Source organism: Jaculus jaculus, chromosome 5 (genome assembly GCF_020740685.1).
Source record: "Jaculus jaculus isolate mJacJac1 chromosome 5, mJacJac1.mat.Y.cur, whole genome shotgun sequence".
NCBI classification, from domain to species: Eukaryota; Metazoa; Chordata; class Mammalia; order Rodentia; family Dipodidae; genus Jaculus; species Jaculus jaculus.
The window spans coordinates 168,370,113-168,390,487 of NC_059106.1; the positions used below are offsets into that span (position 1 = coordinate 168,370,113).

The window sequence follows — 20,375 nt, forward strand, 5'->3', positions numbered from 1 at the left end:
TCTCAAATAAATAAATAAATAATTTTTTAAGTTTTTTTTTTAATAAAAGGTATATTAAGAGCATCACCCAGGAAGCCTAGGGATAAAGATCAGGATAACACATAATGCACTCGCTGGTCTACCAGACGGTGAAGGTGTGCAATGAATTAACTGAGGTGAGGCCCTAGCAAGGAAGCAGGAGGGAGGTGGAGCTTCCAGCAATCACAGTCAGTAGGGATCTGGCCAGCCAGAGACCACTGGGTAAAGTTCTACTCTTTTTTTTTTTTTTCAAGGTAGGGTCTCACTCTAGCTCAGACTGACCTGGAATTCACTATGGAGTCTCAGGGAGGCCTTGTACTCACGGCGATCCTCCTACCTCTGCCTCCCGAGGGCTGGGAGTAAAGGCGTGCGCCACCACACCTGGCTCAAAAGCTTCTACTCTGAGGACCCGGCCTGAGCTAGCAAGAGCCAAACTACAGGCAAAAGGGCACTCCTACTCACACTGGCCTTCCAAATGTATATATGTGAAGGAGAAGACAACAGAATCCAGAGTGCAGCTCCAGAACACCTTCAGACAGCTTTCCACACCCTCCTCTCCCCACATGCCAACACCAGGAACCACTGGACAGCTCAGGGTGCCCCTCCCCAGCCCCAGCATCAGCGCAGCTGATCTGAAGAGCAGACCCACCTAAGCAGGTGAGCTGAGCCCACAGGGCATCACATACCAACTTCCTACCTCACAATATAGAGCCATTTTGATCTAATCAATATTCAGTGGGATGCTATAACTCAGTACCCATTATGAACGAATCATGCAGTTACACTATGATCAGTTATTTATTTGAAAGACAGAAAGACACAGGGGAGAGAGAGAAAGAGACTGGGCGCCCCAGGGCCTTCAGCCACTGCAAAGGAACTCCAGACACATGCGCCCCCTTGTGCATCTGGCTCACGTGGATCCTGGAGAATCAAACCGAGGTTCTTTGGCTTTGCAGGCAAACGCCTTAACTGCTAAGCCATCCTTCCAGCCCGGTCAGTTCTTTCTTAATGTACTTTGTACGTGTGAGCAAGTGCACATGAACGTGGAGGCCCAAGGATCATCTCAGAGTCATCCTAAGGAGTACGGTCCACCTCCCTCGACACGGGTCTTACTGGCCCGGAGACCACTAATTAGACTAGACTGCCTAGCCAGGATGTTCCAGGTCCCTCCTGGCTCTGCCCCGCGGCCCTGGGACTGCAGGTTTGGCTGCCACAACTGGAGTTTGCCCAGTGGTGCTGGAGGCCTGGCTCAGGTTCCAGAGACAAGCTTGCGAGACAAGCACTTTCCTGACCGAGCTGTTCCCCGCCCTACTTCTCCCTTTCTTTATACCGCTTTTTTCTTTTTCACCCCAACGCTTGAGCTCCTCATTGGCTTCATTTCTGGTGCGGGTGTTACTAAGCCGTGGCGAAATTGCCCTTGACGTGATGAATCACATTAGGTTTTTCTATCAGCATCTCTTTCTTCCCATCTCATTTTAAAGAAATCCGTCCTGGAAGTCTGGCTTTTCCACCTTCATCTGGGGCCCACTGATCCTGCTGTTCAGCTGCCTCCAGAAACCCCCAACATCCAAGATTCCCTTCACGTCCATGGGGAGTCATCAGCTCCTGGGTCTGGTGTCTTTGTCTTTTTGGCTTTTCTCCCTTGCTTTGTTGGAGGACATCCATCCATATCTTCTCAAGAAAGGATGCACAAAGACCTTGAATCAATGGTTTGACTCTGGGAAGAATTCTATATTGGAAGTAAGCGTCCTAGGGACTCTCTCTCTCTCTCTCTCTCTCCACTTTGAAGACATTTTACTAGTATACCAGAGTTCCCTGGGACTGAGAAGCAATCACTGCCTTTCCAGTTCTTGGAAAGCATCCTGTTTTTAACCTGCCTTAAAAAAAAAAGAACTCTCTTAGTCTCCAGGTTTCTAAATTTCACAATGATCTAATTTAGTGTGTTTATTTTACCTTATTATCAGTGGTCTCTTTTTCTTTGTGTGTGTAGGGTATACACTCATGTGTGTTTGTATGTAAATGGGCACATGTGTGTGTGTGTGTGTGTTGGTGTGTGAGCATATATGTGCACGTGATTGTGGAGGCCACGAGGTAACCTTGGGCATCATTCCTCAGGTATGACATCTACCTTCTTTGGTAACAGAGGCTTGTCACTGGCCGGGGTCTCACCAATGACGCTGGACTAGCTGGCCAGTGAGCCCCAAGAATCCTCCTGTCTCAGCCTCTCCAGCACTGGGATCATAGTGTCACCACATCTAGCATATTTCAGTAGGTTCTGGGGATCAAATTCAAGTCTTTCCTTAAGGTAGCAAAGCAAAGCACTTTACTAGCTGAACTGTTTACCCAGTCCATGTTGGTCTCTTTTAGTCTCAAAATGTATGTCCATCATTTGAGAAGACTTTAAAAATCATTTCTGGATAGCCTTCTCCCATCTGCTTTTTCTGTTCTTTACTTCTGACTGGTCGTCAAATTTTCTTATAACTTCTCTCTTACTTTTCCACACCCTTTGCTCTTTTAAGGAGATCCGTCAAGGTCCTTTCAACCTCTCTTATCGTTTTAATTCACAAGAGCTTATTTTCATTCCTGGACTGTTCTGTATAGCACTGCTCTCTCTTTAAGTTATAATATGTAATCCTTCTGGAATAAACAATGGCTTTCATTAGTGCTGCATGTGTGTTTCACATTGGTTTTAGTTTGCTTCCCCTGCGTGGCCTCTTCTTCCCATAAATAAGTTGCTCTGTGTATCTTTAATCATTCCAGTCTCAGTCATCATGGATGATTATCTCTAAGATACATATTTTGCTTCTTCTTGAAACCTTGTCAACTTATACTCTTCCTCCTTTCCTTTCTTCTTCATTCCTTCCCTCTCTCCCATGTGTGTCTCTCCTTTTTCTTTTCTTTTCCCTTGTCCTTTTTTTTATTTTTTAATTTTTTGGTTTTTTGAGGTAGGGTTTCATTCCAGCCCAGGCTGGCCTGGGATCCTCTCCTTTCTTTTTTTAGCTCCTGCCATACTTTGTGAAGGCTGTAAGAATGGCATATTCATCTTCATGATGCCATCTTAAAGCTAGGCACTCAAGAAAGAATCACAGGGTTGCCTTAAAAACATTAAAGAGCTCTGGGGACAAGTACTGTATGCTTTTCAACCTAATTTATTCCACAACACCAAAAATTGTGTTATACATGGTGAGAACACTAGAAATATTTCCTGTTCTTAAACAATTTTAACACTTGATATGAAGTGTTAGGTTTTCTAAATGAGCTAATTAGTCCCATAGCACAGAGAAGTGGGACCCAAAAGACAAAATGGGAAACTTCTACTTTTCCAGAAATACATCTTTTTCAAGTACAAACATTTTTTCAAGTACAAACATCTATACACATATAGCTAGTATGGCTATAAAATTAATATTTAAAAACTTTAAAAAGTGCTACTAGTAAGGCCAATTTGTGGGTTTTCACAATGGATTTTATTTCATCCCAGGCCACTGGTTATATATGTTCTTAACAACTCAGTGTTCCACCACGCCAGGCTAGAACACTTAACTTTTTCTTTCTCCTCTTTCTAGCTCACTTTCTCTGGCATCAGCCAAAGTCCTAAAGCCTTCCTTCTCTGACACTGTAGGCATTCTCACTCTATCCAAAGACCCCTAACCTTGGCAGATACTTGAAGGCTTCCACTGCTGAGCCTGTCTGAGATCTCTTCACCACTAATTCAGAAATTATTACTTCCTTCCTCTTCCTGGACAGCTGCTGAGAGCTCTAACCTACCTACTCTGTTGTTTTTTTTCTCTGAAATGCCAATAAAATTGTCCTGGAGTTCATCTTTATTCCATCTGCAGGACTAAGAACCTGAAAAATAGGCCTGCATTCTCCAGTAACACCATCATGAAGAACATACACACACATACACACATAAATAAATAAAAATAAAATATTTCTAAAATATTTTTTAAAGTATGTGAAGTAAAAACTGGTAGAACTTGTGCTGGAGAGATTGCTCAGTGGCTAAGATGCTTGCTTGCAAAGACTAATGACCCAGATTTGATTTCTCAGTACCCACATAAAGCCAGATGCACAAAGCGGTACATGCATCTGGATTTCATCTGTAGTAGCTGGGAGCCCTGGAGCACCCAACCCCCCCCTCTCTCTCTCTTCCCACTCTCTCTTTCTCCTTGCAAATAAATAATTTTTTAAACTGGTAGGACTGAAATCCACAATTAAGATTTAAGGTTTCAATGTCCCTGTCTAAAATTTAGTAGAAAAACTCAACCAGAAATCAGGAAGTATACAGAAGAAGTCAACAATGTCAGCCAACAGAATCTAATGAACAGTTAATAAACACTCTCCATATGGTAGAGTTTTAAAAGTCCCTTTCTAAATATAAAGATATATTAACTTCCTAAGCTTGGGAACTGTGAATGCTACCTTAAATGACAACAGATTAGATAACTAAGGGCCTTGTGAGAAGCAGCTTATCCTGGATCACTGGAGTAGATCCTTAGTGCAATCACACATCTCTGTAAGAGAAAGTAGAGACAGATGAAAACAGACAAAAAGAGGACAAGATGATATAAATACAGAGACAGAAACCGGATGTGACAAGTCAAGGACTTATTGGAAAGCCAAAGAATAGATTCTGCCCCAGAGCCTGCAGGAGTGTGGGCCTACCAACACCTGCATTTTAGACAATTAGCCTCCAGAACTAGGGTAAAATTAACTTCCACTCTAAGTATTATTAATTGACACTAAATTTTATTGGAGGATATCTCTGTACCTGGAATCTTATGGAATGAATGCAGACTAACATGCCTCATGAGCTAACAGGAAGAATGACATGGAGTATATTTTTGTAACAAGCAGTTGCATCTTAGCCAATCAAAGTCACTCATGGGCTACCAACCAATCAAACCCTGCTCAAATAAGGCAAGTCCAAGCTGTAGCCAGTCAAGTTATTTCTACATCTCACTTCTGTTTTGTGCCCACAAATACCACCTGGCAGAGCCCTGCCATGAGGCAGAGCCCCCTGAGCTCCTGGTTTTGCCAGCTGACAGGTTGATGAAGTGTTCTTTGTTTGATTAAAATTTATCAAATTTAATTTGCCTATAGCTTTTATTTCAACTATATATAAATTAATATTACACGCATACACAATGTTACCACACCATACATAAAGTTTTGCCACAAACTTCGCTAGCTTAGTAAAATATCTTGAATAGGAAGGGGGAGTTTCTAATCAAAGATGGTCACCCCTGTAGTAAGAGATTAACCACAGGTGAGAAGTTGAAGGTGGAGACCAGCTAGGAGGCTACTGAAAACAACAGGCAAGCAAGAATCAGGGGAGGACAGCAAACTGGGGGGTGCACCCTTAACTTTTTAGCCTCCCCTAGGTTCAAGGGCAGATCTTACTTACACCCTGAGAGAGATCCTGGGTGTTCCCCGCATTGCTGAAGTGATCTACCTCCAGGGCCACAATCTTCCCGGTCTTCATGAAGCCGACCTAGTAAAAGGAGTGATTATTCAACAATGCCCTTCTCTCTGCCCCAATCCTTCCCTCTTGCTTATGCCACCTGAGAAAGCAGAGAAGTCAAGAACCTTGTATCTAGCCAGGAAAGGATGTCTACCACCAGTTATCAGCATGTCCTCATCACGGTCCAGCATGCAGCGCACAGGGCGACCTGTCCTGAGGGGGAAACCAAGAAGGTTAGACGCCCGTGAGCCCTCGGCAGTCCATGCCCGTGAGTCCCTGCCACGCAAGCAGCGAGGAGGCACTCCTTTTCCATCCACACACTGAGCACCAGCCTCTTTGCTGTGCAGGTTCTGTGTTGGCTCACACAGGGAGTATCACGATGGAGGCCATGTCTTAAAGCCCAGGGAATGAATTCACAGCCAGGTAAAAGGGATAAGATGAAGACATTTCGGTCAGTGAGTGAAGAGACAGTTGAGGTGACCCTCACTCTTATATCCAGGGGTCCTAAACACAGAAAGCTGTGAGCAGTCAAAGCAAGGGAAACTACTTCCTACACGGTGAGAACCCAGAAGGCCTTCCTGACTGAGCCGGCCTGGCTTCCCAGCACTTGCTGGGGGAAACTCACTTGTAGGCAGCCAAAGCCACAGCAGTGGACACCACAGTGCTCCGGGTCTCCTTCCCGCCAAAGCCTCCTCCCATCCTCTTCACCCGCACGACGATCCGGTTTGCGGGAACACCCAGCATCTGAGCCACGAAGCTCTACGGGAGGAAGGGATGGGAATGCGCACCGATGGATCCTTTGGACCCTTCCCGGGCCTGACCACCCCCACTTCCTCCTGCCCCACCTTGCATGGGCTCAAGTGCCACTGTGAATTCTGGAATTCCTAGAGTGAAAGTACCCCTTCTCTTCCCATGGGTGGCGCCAGGGTCCAGTACCCATCTTCCACTGGAGACTGGACTCAGGCCACTCAGACCCTTGTTTTGAACCAGAGGGGCAAGATAGTGGGATACTTTCAGAGCCCGAATCATTCCGTCTGGGTGGGGCTGCTCGGCCAGAAAGGTGTAACCACCTGCCGACAGGCTGGAAGCCACTATCCTGCACAGGCAGTTGAGAATTGGTGGATGGTCCCCTCAGCTATCACTTAGGCCCACCCTTCACTTTAAAGATGAGAAACTTGGCCAGGTCGTGTCTTGACCGAGGACATATAGCGTTGCAATGATTCATGCTAAGGCTTCCCAGGGTTTGCAGAAGGAGTGAAGTAACCCTCACAGATGAGGAAACTGGGACAGAGAAAGTTATGTGGCAAGCCTGGTGACAGCACTTTGGAGTGACAGGATATGGCTCCAGATTCAGGGTGCCCACACCCCCTGCAGGACCAGCCCAGATCTCCCTGTTCCCATCTCCCAACCTGCTCTCTTGGCCCGCTAGGACTCCCTGGTCACCGCCCCAGGGTTGCAGAGAATCTAAGATCACCTACCTGGGTTTTCATGGTGTTCTGTGTTCCCACAAAGAGCTCCATCTCTCCTGCCTCGCCTTTTGGGACAGCAATGGTGCAGTTGGTCTCTAGATAGAAGTGTTCCTGACCACCAATGTACAGCTCCCCTGGTGAAGCAATGAGAGCCCTCCGTGAGCACAGTGCTACAGAGTGGTATGTTTGATGCTAAGGAGCGTGTGTGCTCTGCTCACAGGGGACATCTGCATTTCCCAGCTTGGGTGCAAGAGTCTCAAAATCTTAGCAATCTGGGATTTATGTCTCTTCCCCTATTCCACACCCCAGTAAAGAGACCAGAACAGTATGGAAATACAGCAGGTGTGAAGCCCACAGCCAGTGGAGATCAGGGGTCTCTACCACTGTCATTGGTATCCGCGTTTAGAAAAGATAAAGAAGGAATATCAGAGATATGGTTGAAATGCTGAAAATGGGAGTACCTTCCAGAACTAAAGCAATCAGACCTGTTGGAGAATCAGTTCGTTTGCTTGCTAGTGACCTAGCAATGCCCTGACAGCCAGTGTAGAAAGCATACAAAGAGGGCTGATCGGTAGCCTTCTCTTGGGCTGGGAGCTGTGGGCCTGATTTCTCAGAGTCACGGTGAAGAAAGTATAGTGAGCATTGAAAGCTAGCAGAGAAGAGGAAGAAGCTCCTTCGGGAGTCTGTGTGGGTAGCAGACCCAAAGATGAGCACAGATGTCACCATCATCTTCCCTAGACAGTCTTGCAAATGTACAACCTAAGATCGCTTAGGTATATCCAGCCCGGAGACAGAAGAGTAAAGAATAAAACAGGGAAGCTCCGTCCCAGCCAACTGGAGTGTTTCCTTCCAGATGCCAGAGGGGATCCTGTGTTACAGAAGGGTGACCACCGCTTCCCTGCTCAAGGGCTCCACAAGTATCTCTAGCTGAGAGCCATGCCATCCCTAATGTCACGCAGTGTATCTGTACCTGAGACAACGTTGTCAGCTTCAGAAAACCCCTTCTTGAGGTCTCCCTTCTCGATCTTCAGCTCAGAGCCATAGAAGGAGTTGTTCTTTATGGCATCCTGAGGACCAAAAAGAAGCTTCAGCCACGTGGCTTTTGGAAGGAGGAAGATGGCCTCTCTCTTCTCACATAAGCCTCCCTATGAGTTCGTTCACAGACTTAAAGCAAGCTCTGCTGTAGCCCAGGCAATCATGTCCTTCTGTCCATCACCTTAGTAGTAGGCAAACAATCCTGAACCTCCAGAAAAACAAGGCATCCCAGAGTGAACCAACTGTGACTGAAATTTGGGGAAAGAGGATCTCAGTGTGGCTGTTACTGGAATGGACCTAAGATCATGAAAGGGAAGGCATCATTGGAGCAAAAATTACAGGGCTGGAGGAAATTTTAAAAGCCACTTACAGACGTCCCTTAACTTATGATAGGGTTGCACCACAACAAATCTATGGCAAGTTGAAAATATAATACGTCAAAAATACATTTAATTTGCTTAATTTCCAGAACATCAAAGCTTTACCCTAACATACTCAAGGCACAATAATCAGGCAAACTGATCTAACACAAACCCTGTTTGAAAATACAGTGTTGGCATCTTATGATTTATCATTACGAGTATGCAAGTGAGAAGCAGAATGGTTGCAGTTCACAATGGTTCTCACACCACTGCGAAGCTGAAAATCCAAACAATCGTCTGTAGCTAAATTCCCCCATGGCACCCAACTTGGAGGGCAGGAGCTCACTCCTCTACACAAGCAGCTCATCCTCAGTTACCTCCATTGTGATAATGGCCGGAAGGTCTTCGTAGGTGATCTTCACCCCAAGAGCAGCTCTCTGTGCGTGCTCTGGGGTGTCAGTGACCACAGCACCAATGACATGTCCAACACAGGTGACCTAGAAGCAGGGAGAGATTGTAAAAGAACATAGCTGAGGAGCTGGAGAGGTGGCTCAGTGGTTGAAGGTGATTGCCAGCAAAGCCTGGCATGTAAAGCCAGAAGCACAAACTGAACCACGCATCTGGAGTCCTTTTGTGGTGGCAAGAGGCCTTGGGGACCCATTCGCTCTCTCTCTCTCTCTCTTTTTCTCACTCTCTCTCTCATTGCAAATAAATAAATTAGAATATTGCTAAAGAATATAATTGTTCTTTTAAAGAAAAAAAAAGAACATAACTACAAATTATTTGTGGTTTGTTCCAAGAAGCAAAGGATGTCACTACTATTACAATCAGAGGCCATTTTGGGGATGTCCTGGGGCTTTTGTTTCCTTAGCCTACTATCTGAGGTTATATGCCTCTTCATAAGAATTCATTAGAATTGGTACAATAAGACATAGAGATCAATGGCCAATTCTGGTACATTGGTTACCCATGTCTTCCATGGGCAGTGTGGGAGACACGGTACCAGGAAGTCTGCTTGTCAATGCTGATCTGCTCCAACCACCTTGGTCGCCCTGTGCAGGGTCTGGAGACCCAAGAGGTAAGCTCACGACTGGATGATGGCTCCTTTGTAGCTCAGTCTTGGCCTAGACTCTCATCTCCAGCATTTTTCTGCCTCATCACTCTCTTAGGTGCCACCTCCCAGGTTGATGACAAAGGGCCTCAAATGCCACCATCATGTCTCACACTTCATCTAGGCGTCCCAAAGCTGTAGTTCACAAATGGTGGTTCTTAGACTTGATGACACTTTTCAATGTATAGGATAGTGATTGTCATTTTCTTTTTAAAAAAATTCAGTTCCATGAAACATAATAGTTACCCTTAAGTGATAATTTTAATCAATATCCACCAAAAATAAACAAAAAACCCCTGCTATCCAGTTTAACATTTTATATGGATTTCTCACAATATGAACCATGGCTTAGCATGCGAGCAAGCCTGTGATAATTACCTCGGAAGGACACAAAGGAGTTATTGACACAGCTGGCGTTGTAGTCACCTTCTCACTGCTGCATAAAGCACCAGACCCAAAGCAGATGATGGGAGAAAAGATTTTTATTTTGGCTTCAGTCTTGAGAGGAAGCTTCATGATGGCAGAGGAAAGTATGGCATGAGCAGGGGCCAGACATCACCTCTGCCAGCAGCAGGAGAGTGAGCAGCTAACCCAGGCAAGCTAGGGGCCACTAAACTTCAAGGTCCACTCCCAGGGGACACACCTCCTCCAGCAAGGCTCCACCTCCCCAAAATGCCACCTGCTGGGGACCAAGCACTGAGAACAGAGTGTGTGGGGGACACCTGATTCAAACAGGCAGTGGCTCTCTAGTATTGCTTGCTTGTTATCTCGTCGATTGTCTTGAAACAAGATGCCAGCAATACTATGGAGCCCCCATGTCTTTTAAATATTTTTATTTTTACTTGTTTATTTGACAGAGAGAGAGAATGGGTGCACCAGGGCCTCCAGCCACTGCAAATGAACTCCAGACATGTGCGCCCCCTTGTGCATCTGCTAACGTGGGTCCTGGGGAATTGAACTTGGGTCCTTTGGCTTTGCAGGCAAACACCTTAAGCACCAAGCCATCCCCCCAGGCCACCCTCGGGTTTCATATTTGTAGCTTTCTATTCTTTCCTTCACATTTGTATCAACGAAAAGGTGAGTTTACCCCTCACCAGTGCCCACTCACATCTAATTTGCAATATTTGGTCAGTACTAAAATTATAAATTGACCATCAGGGAACTATCCTGTGTGCAAAATGTAAGGAGTTTTATAACAACTGTCTTAAGGGTTTGGAAACTGTTGTTGCAGAAGTCCATGTAGTTGAAATCGATCAACAAACATTCATAAAAGTAGGCTATTTACACATAGTGGTGGTATTGTGATTGCTTCTCTACTTAGTTTATTTAATGCGTTCCTGTTTTCTCTTTATAAAGTGGCTTAAAATTATACATTAGCAGCCCAATTATTAATTCAAATACAGCCACCAGCCTTTTGGCAAGGTGTCATTCTACTACGTATAAACAGCAGTCACCAATTAAATAAACAAGCAACATATTCCATCTGTTTGTGGACTGTCATGGACACTGATCAGTGGAGATTGACAGAATATATTTGAGGTTAGGGCACAAATGAAAACTTCACGATTTAATACATTTATCTCAGAAGAAAAATCCAAGTTTACCTTATCTTTTGCAAAGACTGTTTCATCACTGCAAATGCCCGTCACATTGCTCCCAGGAATATCATCTGCTGAGAGGAAACAAACAAAGCCTGGCACCTTCTTAGCCTCCGAGGTGTCTATGGACCTGCGAGAGCAAGCAAGGTGAGTGGTCAGCTCAGCAAACCGAAGCAAGAGGCGCTTTACCTGGCTTGGATGACCTGCCCACATTTAATGTCCTTCCTCCATCCTAATTCCTTTCTTCCTTTATCTTCTTTTCTATTAAGTCAGTTCAATTCTATTCTTGGGATGTTGATTCAATGTCACCATGGGTCATCCACTGGGTCAGATGCCTCTGGGAATCTAAAAGGATCAAGACTTCCATTGCCACCACCAATCAGATACTGTGCCTGGTCTGGTCTCCAAGTTCAAAGAAGCCACGTCTTACTGAGCAGCATTGGCTCTGGAAAGTCCAGGCTAAGGTCTTCCTCAACAAGATCCAGCACCAATCTGAGGGCCTTCAGCTGTGCCATGGATCCCGTGGCCCTGAACATCTGTACACAGCCTCCCTGTCCACATATTATAGTGCTATGACATAGCAGCAGAGCATCCTAGACACAAGCGGAACAGACCTCAAAGTGGGGAGGGCACCTGGAGTTTACCAGCTATACTGTCTCCCAGGCTGAGGCAGCTCAGGGAACGGTCTGGAAGCTGTCCTGAAAGAAGCAATTCCAAACAACTCATCCTCACAAGAAACCCCGGGAGTGAACTTCGCGACCCCCCGCATGGGTCGAGGGGAGCTCCAGCTCTGGGGGAGCTAGCTTGTCCGAAGTCACTCAGCCAGAAAGTGACAAAACTGGGATCCGAGCCAAGGTGAGTGGGGAGGACGCGAGAGTCGGCGCAGCTTCTGCCCTGCGGAGCACGAGCAGCGCAGAATTGTCAGGGTCACGCGCGCACTCCCCCCCCACGCCCGCTCACACCCTGCCTGCATGAAGGGCGCTGACGTGTAGACTCTGTGAGTCAGGGTTCTGCCAATGCGGGCGCAGGAAAGGAGAAAAGCAAGAGAATTTACACCTAGCTGGCAGCCATGTCAACCAAAACCAACGTTACCTTCCATGGGCTGGAAAATCTTTGTCTTCTACATACTCTGTCTAACCCACCATTCTTGAAGCCTGTCTGCAGGCTAGGAGTCTCCAGGAGAAAAGACATTGATGAGGAGACCAACCCTGGGTCCAGAGGGAGGGATTTTCCTGCTGTCCTACTCAGCTTGAACATCAGCAGTCACACGGCCCAGTTCCTAATGCAATTTGGCCTCCAATAGATTGCCACCTGCCAGCTATAGGGCGTTGGGCAAGTATCTTCCCCTGCTTGTGCCCCAGTTTCCTGGGCCAGAGCAGGAACATACCAGGACCTGCCCAAGGGCTCTTGTGAAGAATGAAAATGGGGCTGGAGAGATTGCTTAGTGGTTAAGGTGCTTGCCTAAAGCCTAAGGACCCATGCTTGACTCCAGATCCCACATTAGCCAGACGCACAAAGGTGAGGCAAGCACAAGGTCACATGAGACCACTAGGTGGTACAAGCATCTGGAATTCAGCTGCAGTGGCTGAGGCCTTGGTGAGCCAATTCTCTGTTTCTCCCCCCCGCCCCACCCTCTCTCTCTCGCTGTCTCTAAATAAATAAATAAATAGTGATGAATGTGCCCATAAATACTTAAAACTGAGTGTCAAACTCTGAACATCACCTAAACATCAAGCATTACTGTTCTTACTGTTTCTGTTATTATTTTTGAAATGCAATTCTTTTTTAGGCCCAACAGACTGGCCTTTTTCTGAGAAGGAGGGAGAGAGAGAGAGAGAATTGGTGAACCAGGGCCTCCAGCCACTGTAATAGAACTCTAGATGTGTGTGCCCCCTTGTGCTTATGTGCGACCTTGTACATCTGGCTTATGTGGGATCTGGAGAGTTTAACATGGGTCCTTGGGCCTTGCAGCCAAACACCTTAACCGCTACACCATCTCTCCAGCCCTGAAATGCAATTCTTGCTGTGCAGTCTTTTGGCAGTTAACAGATGCATATACATGGTGGTTATTATCTTCTGGGTGCTATGTGGACACAATCAGTGATCGTCACAAACACCCCGTCAGGGAGAAACCAAGACCTTCAGAGCACGGGTACGGCGCTCAGCGGCTAAGCCCTGGAGCAGGGATTCAGCGCTGTCTCTGTAACACCAAGGCCAGGCTCTTCCCTGGAATGTTAATTGAAGTTCTCCAGAAGTGCTGCATAGATGTCTAGCCCGGTCTCCAAATGCAAGTCTAACCAGGTCTTATTCAGAGCCTGTCGGCCACGTTCCTGGTTTCTCCAGCCATGCGCCCCATTCCCAGGCTTCCCAGATACGGCCCCTGCTGCCTCCCTAACGTCAGCCCCTCCGTGCTCCTCCCAGCAGACCTTCTCAGGAGCCGTGCTCAGAGCTGGGGCCTCTCCTACTGCTCGTCTGCTCCTCCGGGGCAGCAGCACTCACGTGATCTTGGCATGGGCGCGGGTGCTGGTGACGAGCCGGAGCGCCAGCTCGTTCTCATAGCAAGGGATGTCATCACAGTACACAGCCTCCCCCGAGGCTTGCATGCCCGCAGCGAGGTGAGGCAGGGGCCTGCCCACCATGTCTTCCTCGGGCTGATCCTTGGGCACCTCCTGCAACAACATGGCCACCAGTGAGGCTGAGCTGCTGAGAACCCCCCCCCCCCCCACAGATCTAGGGGACAATGGGGAGAACTTGAAGCCAAGTGGGTTCGGTTGGGTAAGACACAAGGGGCTTTAGAGGCGAGACCAACAGAAGGGCGCCAAAGCAGTCCCTGACCAGGGTGCTGACGGTGTGGCCACGTCAAGGAAACAAAAACCTCAAAAGCCTGTTCTTAATGTGCATTAGCCAGGGACTGGGTTATGCTACATTCACACAGGGGAAATATATGCAGTCATTAAATCTATTTTTGAATAATTTTAAGTAGTAGAAACGAATACTTACATGAAGTATAATGGCATGATATAGGAGTTGGGGAAGTGACTTAATGAATAAAGGGTTTGCCGCACAGGCGTGAGGATGATTTGGACCCTGAGCACCCCTTATCTGCCAGGTGGGTGTGACAATCCCACCTGCAATCTCTTGCTCAGGTGTACGTGGGATCACTGGGGCAAGCTGTTTAGCTAGACTAGCCAAATCAGTGAGCCCTGGGTTCAACTGAGAGATCCTGCCTCAGAAAATAAGGGGGTGGGTGACCAAGGAAGACACTGACACCCACATTAGCGCACAAGGCACTGTGTGTGTGCGTTTATGTATTCTGACTCTGTACAGAAATACACGCGACAAGTATATGTGCATATTCTGTATATTGCTGGCAAAATAGAAATAGGAAATATAGCTTTCTCTTGGATTTATGATTTGGATAACTTATTTCCATCGCTATGCTTTTCTGTATGTCTTAATGCTTACAATTGTTCATTTTATAATAAAGTTCTATTTTTCCTGTTTTTAAGAATAATAAAGTATCTAAGGCTTACTGAGCACTTATTATATACCAGGAATTATCTAAGCATTTTTTTTCATAGAACTGGGGGTCAATCCCAGGACTTTGCCCCTGCCACTGATCTATACCCCCAGTCAAAGAAATCTACTTTTATAAAACATTCCATCCTCAGTTGATGCATAAACAAGTGCATGTACAGCTGGGTGTGATTAACTTGTCCAGGAAGCACCGAGAAGGTATGTAATGAGTCCAAAGTCACACAGATACAAAATGTCAAAGTTAGGGTTCAAATCCAGGCAGATATGGCGCAGAACTGTATGCAAGGCCCAATAAATTACAGTTTATGGGACAAACCTGAGCCATTGCTTGGTTTTGTAGTTACTGGAACTCAGCACACTAATTCCTTTTTTTTTTTTTTTAATTATTGTTGTTTGGTGTAGAGATAAGGCTTTTTGTGTCCCAGGCTGGCCTCAACCTCACTATGTAGCCAAGGATAACCTTGAGTTCCTGATCCTCTTCTCTCTACCTCCTAAGTAAGAGAAGTACAGATTTTTCACCAGTCTGGCTCGAGCAGTTCTGGAGAATGGAACCCAGGATCTCGTGCGTGCAAGGCCCCCAAGCTCCTGTTCATTCACATGCTACCAACTGCTCTGGGCTTCAGAGACAGAGTTGACAAGTCGCAATAGTGACTGTATGATCCAGAAAGCCAAGAGTGTTTATAGGAAAGACTTGCTGACCCTTCACCTAATTCCTCTCAGAGGAACGCAGCTGGTGGAATGATGTGAGTACATGCACGTGCACGCACACTCCAGACCTCTCAGAGAGACACAGCTGGGAGGATGATGTGAGTACACGCACGTGCACGCACACTCCAGACCTCTCAGAGAGACGCAGCTGGGAGGATGATTTGAGTACACGCACGTGCACGCACACTCCAGACCTCTCAGAGAGACGCAGCTGGTAGGATGATTTGAGTACACGCACGTGCACGCACACTCCAGACCTCTCAGAGAGACACAGCTGGTAGGATGATATGAGTACACGCACGTGCACGCACACTCCAGACCTCTCAGAGAGACGCAGCTGGTGGAATGATGTGAGTACACGCACGTGCACGCACACTCCAGACCTCTCAGAGAGACACAGCTGGTAGGATGATTTGAGTACACGCATGTGCACGCACACTCCAGACCTCTCAGAGAGACGCAGCTGGGAGGATGATGTGAGTACACACACGTGCACACACACTCAAGACCTCTCAGAGAGACGCAGCTGGGAGGATGATGTGAGTACACGCACAAGCATGCATGCTCAAGAAGACTTCTAAATTTTCACATTAACACCACAGAAGGAGTAGAATAAACAAAATGATTTTTTTTTTTTTGCATTTAAGGAACAGGTATACATAATAGTCCAATCCTAAGAGAAAAATTTAGGCCAATAAGACTTATATAGACACATTGGCAGCACCACCTTGGCATGACCACCACCATCTTTGCCAGCTATTTATACAAAGGAAAGAGTCTTTTGCATCTGCATTCAATTCAAGTTGGTCACCTGCCAGCTGTCACCAAATATGGCCGCATGACTCAGATATTAAACAGGACACATATACTCACTTGGAAGAGCTGGATGTTGGACGGAGGGTCCTTCTGAAAAAGCAGGGTGGCACTGGCGAAGGTGGGCTCCAGTTTACCACACCTCTGTGGGGGTGAGAAAACACAGGCGGCCATGACCATGCTGCGTCATTGACACCCTCTTTGCTGTCCTCAGTAATAAAGGTGGCAAGTGTGCCCCTCATTCTACAGGTTGACTGGACACCCAAGTGGGTTCTTAGAAAGCAGTACTTAATAACTGCCTTGGCCTCACCTCCAGTCACCCCGTCCCTACCACTGAAGGCTTCATCCCAAAACCAACACTCCCGAAGTTCCCTCCTTCTACATGCAAGCAAGCTGTGCTGAAAGGCCTCCCTGCCCCCAACTCCATGGGAGGTATTTAATGATATGGAGGATGCTCGTAATACTAATTCAAGGAACACACAGGGTGCCTAAAGCCCCTTACGCAGCAGCATCCTCAGTTTGATCAAGAAACAATATCTCCAGATCAAAACACAGCCCATGCCCCTTGCAGGCCCTCTCCTCAGCTCCCAGAGCCCATGCCCCTGCCTGTCCTCTCCCAGGATGTCCTAGCCCCTGCTTTTCTGTCCTCAGCTACTGAGAGGAGGTTTGTGACACCCAAGCATGGAGCTGAGGAGAGCACCCGGCCTGGCCCGCACTCACATCTTCGGGGATCTCTTTGCCCAGCTTCTGAAGCACCGTCAGGTAGAACTTCAAGAAAAAGCTGAGGGTGAGGGTGCGGCGGAACTCCACCATGCCACCGGGGGCATCTGGGGCCAGATGCAGCTCCTCTGCCAGGCCTGCGCACACATCCCGCAGCAGCTCCTCATTCCAGAACCTACCAAAGAGTGGGGAGTGGACTGCTTGCCCCCTTACCCCCATCATGTGGTGGAGCGCAGTGCCCAAGGCCTCTGGCTCAAGCAGACCTCGGGTCAAACTCTGGCTCACATGCCTGGAACTGCAAGTGACTTAACCCTTGCTGGGCCTCAGTCTCCTCATAGTGAAAAGCGCATAGAATGTTTTGTGTGTGTTCATTTTTATTTATTTACTTGAGAGTGACAGAGAGAGAAAGAGGCAGAGAGAGAGAGAGAAAGAGGCAAAGAGAGAGAGAATGGGTGCGCCAGGGCCTCCAGCCACTGCAAACGAACTCCAGATGCATGCGCCCCCTTGTGCATCTGGCTAACGTGGGCCCTGGGTAGGCTTCACAGGCAAGCGCTTAAATGCTAAGCTGTCTCTCCAGCCCACATAGAATTTTTTAAAAGCACAAAAATAACCATCACATCTACTGAGCTTTTCACCAGGTGCGAGGCACTGGACTAAGAGCTGTATATGATCTGCGACTGTTCATTGAATTAAAGACCAGAGCCGGGAGCTAGCTCACACCCACTTTACCACTGGGAAACTCGGGCAGAAGGAGATCACATAAGTTGTGTGACTCACGCCGTCAGTGTCAGAGCCAAGCAATCAAATTCCAAGTGAAGCTTTACCTGTCCCAGGTGGTCATTGTAAAGGTTACATAGGACAGCGCCATGAAGAACATGGAACCGTGGTTGCTGCGTGACAGCCGTGGTAAAAGTAGCAGGATTAATGACAGGAGCTCTAATCGCCGTGGTGGCAGTGTCGGTAGTCATGGGGTCATAATGCTGGAGGCGGCTGGCAGCAACATTACTACCCACAATGCTCTCTGTGGCAGCCAGCAGCAGCCAGCCATGGTGGCAGCCACAGTAATTGTAACTACAAAAGCAGAAGTGGGAACCGTGGCAGAGGCGGCGGCACCCCACGCGACCACGTAAAGTCGAATGAGTAGTCATGGTAACACTGCTGCGCGTCCTCAGAGCCAGCAGCAGCAGCAGCAGAGAGGGCGACAGAGAGCCTCACAAGTGGCCTCAGGGAGAAACCAAGACAGCAATGTCCCAGGTGACATAAAAGTCATACTTAGCCATGCTCATAGCTCAACATGGGGCCAAGAGCAATAGCGGCAGTATTAACAGCGACAGCGGTGAGGTGGACGTGAGGACCGCACGGACGGTGCCGGGGGAGCGTCCAGGACACCAGCGTTGGCAGTAGAGGGACAGTGGTGGTGGTAACAGCAGCAGCCTCGGCGGCGACCGAGCCACAGAGGTGGTTTGCTGTGGGTGACACCAGCCATGGTGATGATAGCAGCTGTGAGAGCCCAGCAGCGATACCAACAGCGACAGACACAGCATTCGTGGGCTGGAGGGATGGCTCGGCAATTAAGGCGTTTGCCCGCAACACCAAAGGACCCAGGTTCAATTCCCCAGGACCCAAGTAAGCAGATGCACAAGGGGGCGCATGCGTCTGGAGCTCGTTTGCAGCGGCTGGAGGCCCTGGTGCAGCCATTCCCTCTCTCTGCCTCTTTTCCTTTCTGTCTAATGAAGTAAATAAAATAAAAATTTTTTAAAGAAACAGCATTCACAGGAGCAGCAGCAGTAGCTGTCGCTGCAACACAGCAGCATCAACGGTAAGAAGAGGCTGGAGTGACCCTGGCAGGGATGGGAGCAGGACAGCAGCGGTCATGCTGAGGTCATGCGTCACTTAACAACCGGGATACGTTCAGACAACGTGGTCTTGGGGATTTCTTCCCGGTGTGCACATCATGGGATGCTTACACAAAGCTACAAGGCAGAGCCTACTACCTAGGCCACGTAGCAAGGCCCATCACTCCTACGCTCCAACATGGACACCGCGTCACTGAACGGAATGCAGTGGGCCGACGGCAACACAGCGGGAAGCTTGTGCACTTGAAGAGTCCAGTGGAAATGCCAGGCCATCGTTACAAAAGGTCTAGAAGAGGAGCCCCTGCTGTTGTCTGGCTAATCGGAGACGTTGCGTCTAGCAAGTAGGCCTCTACATAGTTATGTTCATGCGCGTGACATAGAGATGTTCTCAGCGTTGGTCAGAGGGGCTTCTGTTGGCAGTTGGCAGTGACCACTGGCGGGGTGAGGAGGGGACTCAAAAGTCGTCAGATCGCTGACTGGGACTGAGTGCTCCGTGAGACACCAGCAGCGCCCTGCGCAGCTCGCGGGAGAGGAGGCGGAAAGAGCCACAGAGTCAGCGCGGGAAACAGTGCTATGTGACGGTGTCTCGGGGATATGACAAGGCCACCGCGTTCACGACCTCCCAGTGACTGTCCACACAAGGTGATGGGGCGGTGCATGAGGCCCCCCGTTCCTCCCGGCGGGGTTCCTAATGGTCGCTGGGGGCGGGGAGGCATTTTCTGCAGTGGTGAAGCCACTGATAAGTTGCACGCGCTCTGGTAAGCCGTCCCCACCCCTGCGTGTGCAAGCAAGCCTAATTAAACTTAGTGGATCTCTCCCTCCCTCTCTCTCTCCCCTGCCCTTCTCTCTCACACACACACACAAGAAAAAAAAGATATCAAAATAGAAGAGGGACTCGTTGGGAAGAAAGGAGGCAGTGGAAGAGAAATAGAGAAAGTGAGCTGGAGAGATGGCTTAGCAGTTAAGCGCTTGCCTGTGAAGCCTAAGGACCCCGGTTCGAGGCTCAGTTCCCCAGGTCCCACGTTAGCCAGATGCACAAGGGGGCGCACATGTCTAGAGTTCCTTTGTAGTGGCTGGAAGCCCTGGCTCGCCCCTTCTCTCTCTCTCTCTCTATCTGTCTTTCTTTCTGTGTCTGTCGTTCTCAAATAAATTTTTTAAAAAAATTTAAAAAAAGAGAGAAATAGAGAAAGTGGATAATCAAAGGTATTGGGAGAGGATTGTGATCAAAATACATTTATATACATGTACAAAGATTGGCAATAAATAAAACTTTACGACAGGATTTTTGTTTTCAGCTCCAGAAACAATTTTTCAGGTCGATTCAGGACTGCTGTCATGTTGTGCTCTGTTGAAGACCAGAACTTAGTAATCCTGCGTGTGGCAATATCGCCGGCAGTGCGGGCAGAGTGAGTAATCGCGGCACCGACAGCAGACGGGCAGCGGCAGCCCCGTACAAGGAGGGGCAGCAGTCACGCCACACTGCAGGAGCCTCAGTCAAGGCAGTGGCCCACCTTCACCACACTACCAGCTCTTACCTGGACAGCTGCCTCTGGGTGGTCTTGAGAGCAGAAATGGTCCTGTTGGCCATTCCCCCATAGCAAAGGGACAGCTCCTGGACCTCGGTGGTCTCTGGCTTAAACAGGACTCTCATGCCACAGGTCACCTTGGCAATGTCATCTTC

At 48.0% G+C, this 20,375-nt stretch overlaps 1 protein-coding gene across 1 annotated transcript in view; it reads right to left on the reverse strand.

The window, feature by feature from the left end:
- Positions 1-20,375, reverse strand: part of Xdh (xanthine dehydrogenase) — a 37,084-nt gene that overhangs the window by 14,653 nt on the left and 2,056 nt on the right. The window contains exons 2-12 of the mRNA XM_045149214.1: positions 20,230-20,371; positions 16,839-17,013; positions 16,179-16,262; positions 13,560-13,729; positions 11,067-11,190; positions 8,729-8,848; positions 7,925-8,021; positions 6,964-7,088; positions 6,111-6,244; positions 5,611-5,698; positions 5,429-5,515 (exon numbers count right to left, since the gene is read on the reverse strand). Coding sequence (XP_045005149.1) covers positions 5,429-5,515; positions 5,611-5,698; positions 6,111-6,244; positions 6,964-7,088; positions 7,925-8,021; positions 8,729-8,848; positions 11,067-11,190; positions 13,560-13,729; positions 16,179-16,262; positions 16,839-17,013; positions 20,230-20,371 — 1,346 coding nt within the window. The remainder of the gene's footprint in view (positions 1-5,428; positions 5,516-5,610; positions 5,699-6,110; positions 6,245-6,963; positions 7,089-7,924; positions 8,022-8,728; positions 8,849-11,066; positions 11,191-13,559; positions 13,730-16,178; positions 16,263-16,838; positions 17,014-20,229; positions 20,372-20,375) is intronic.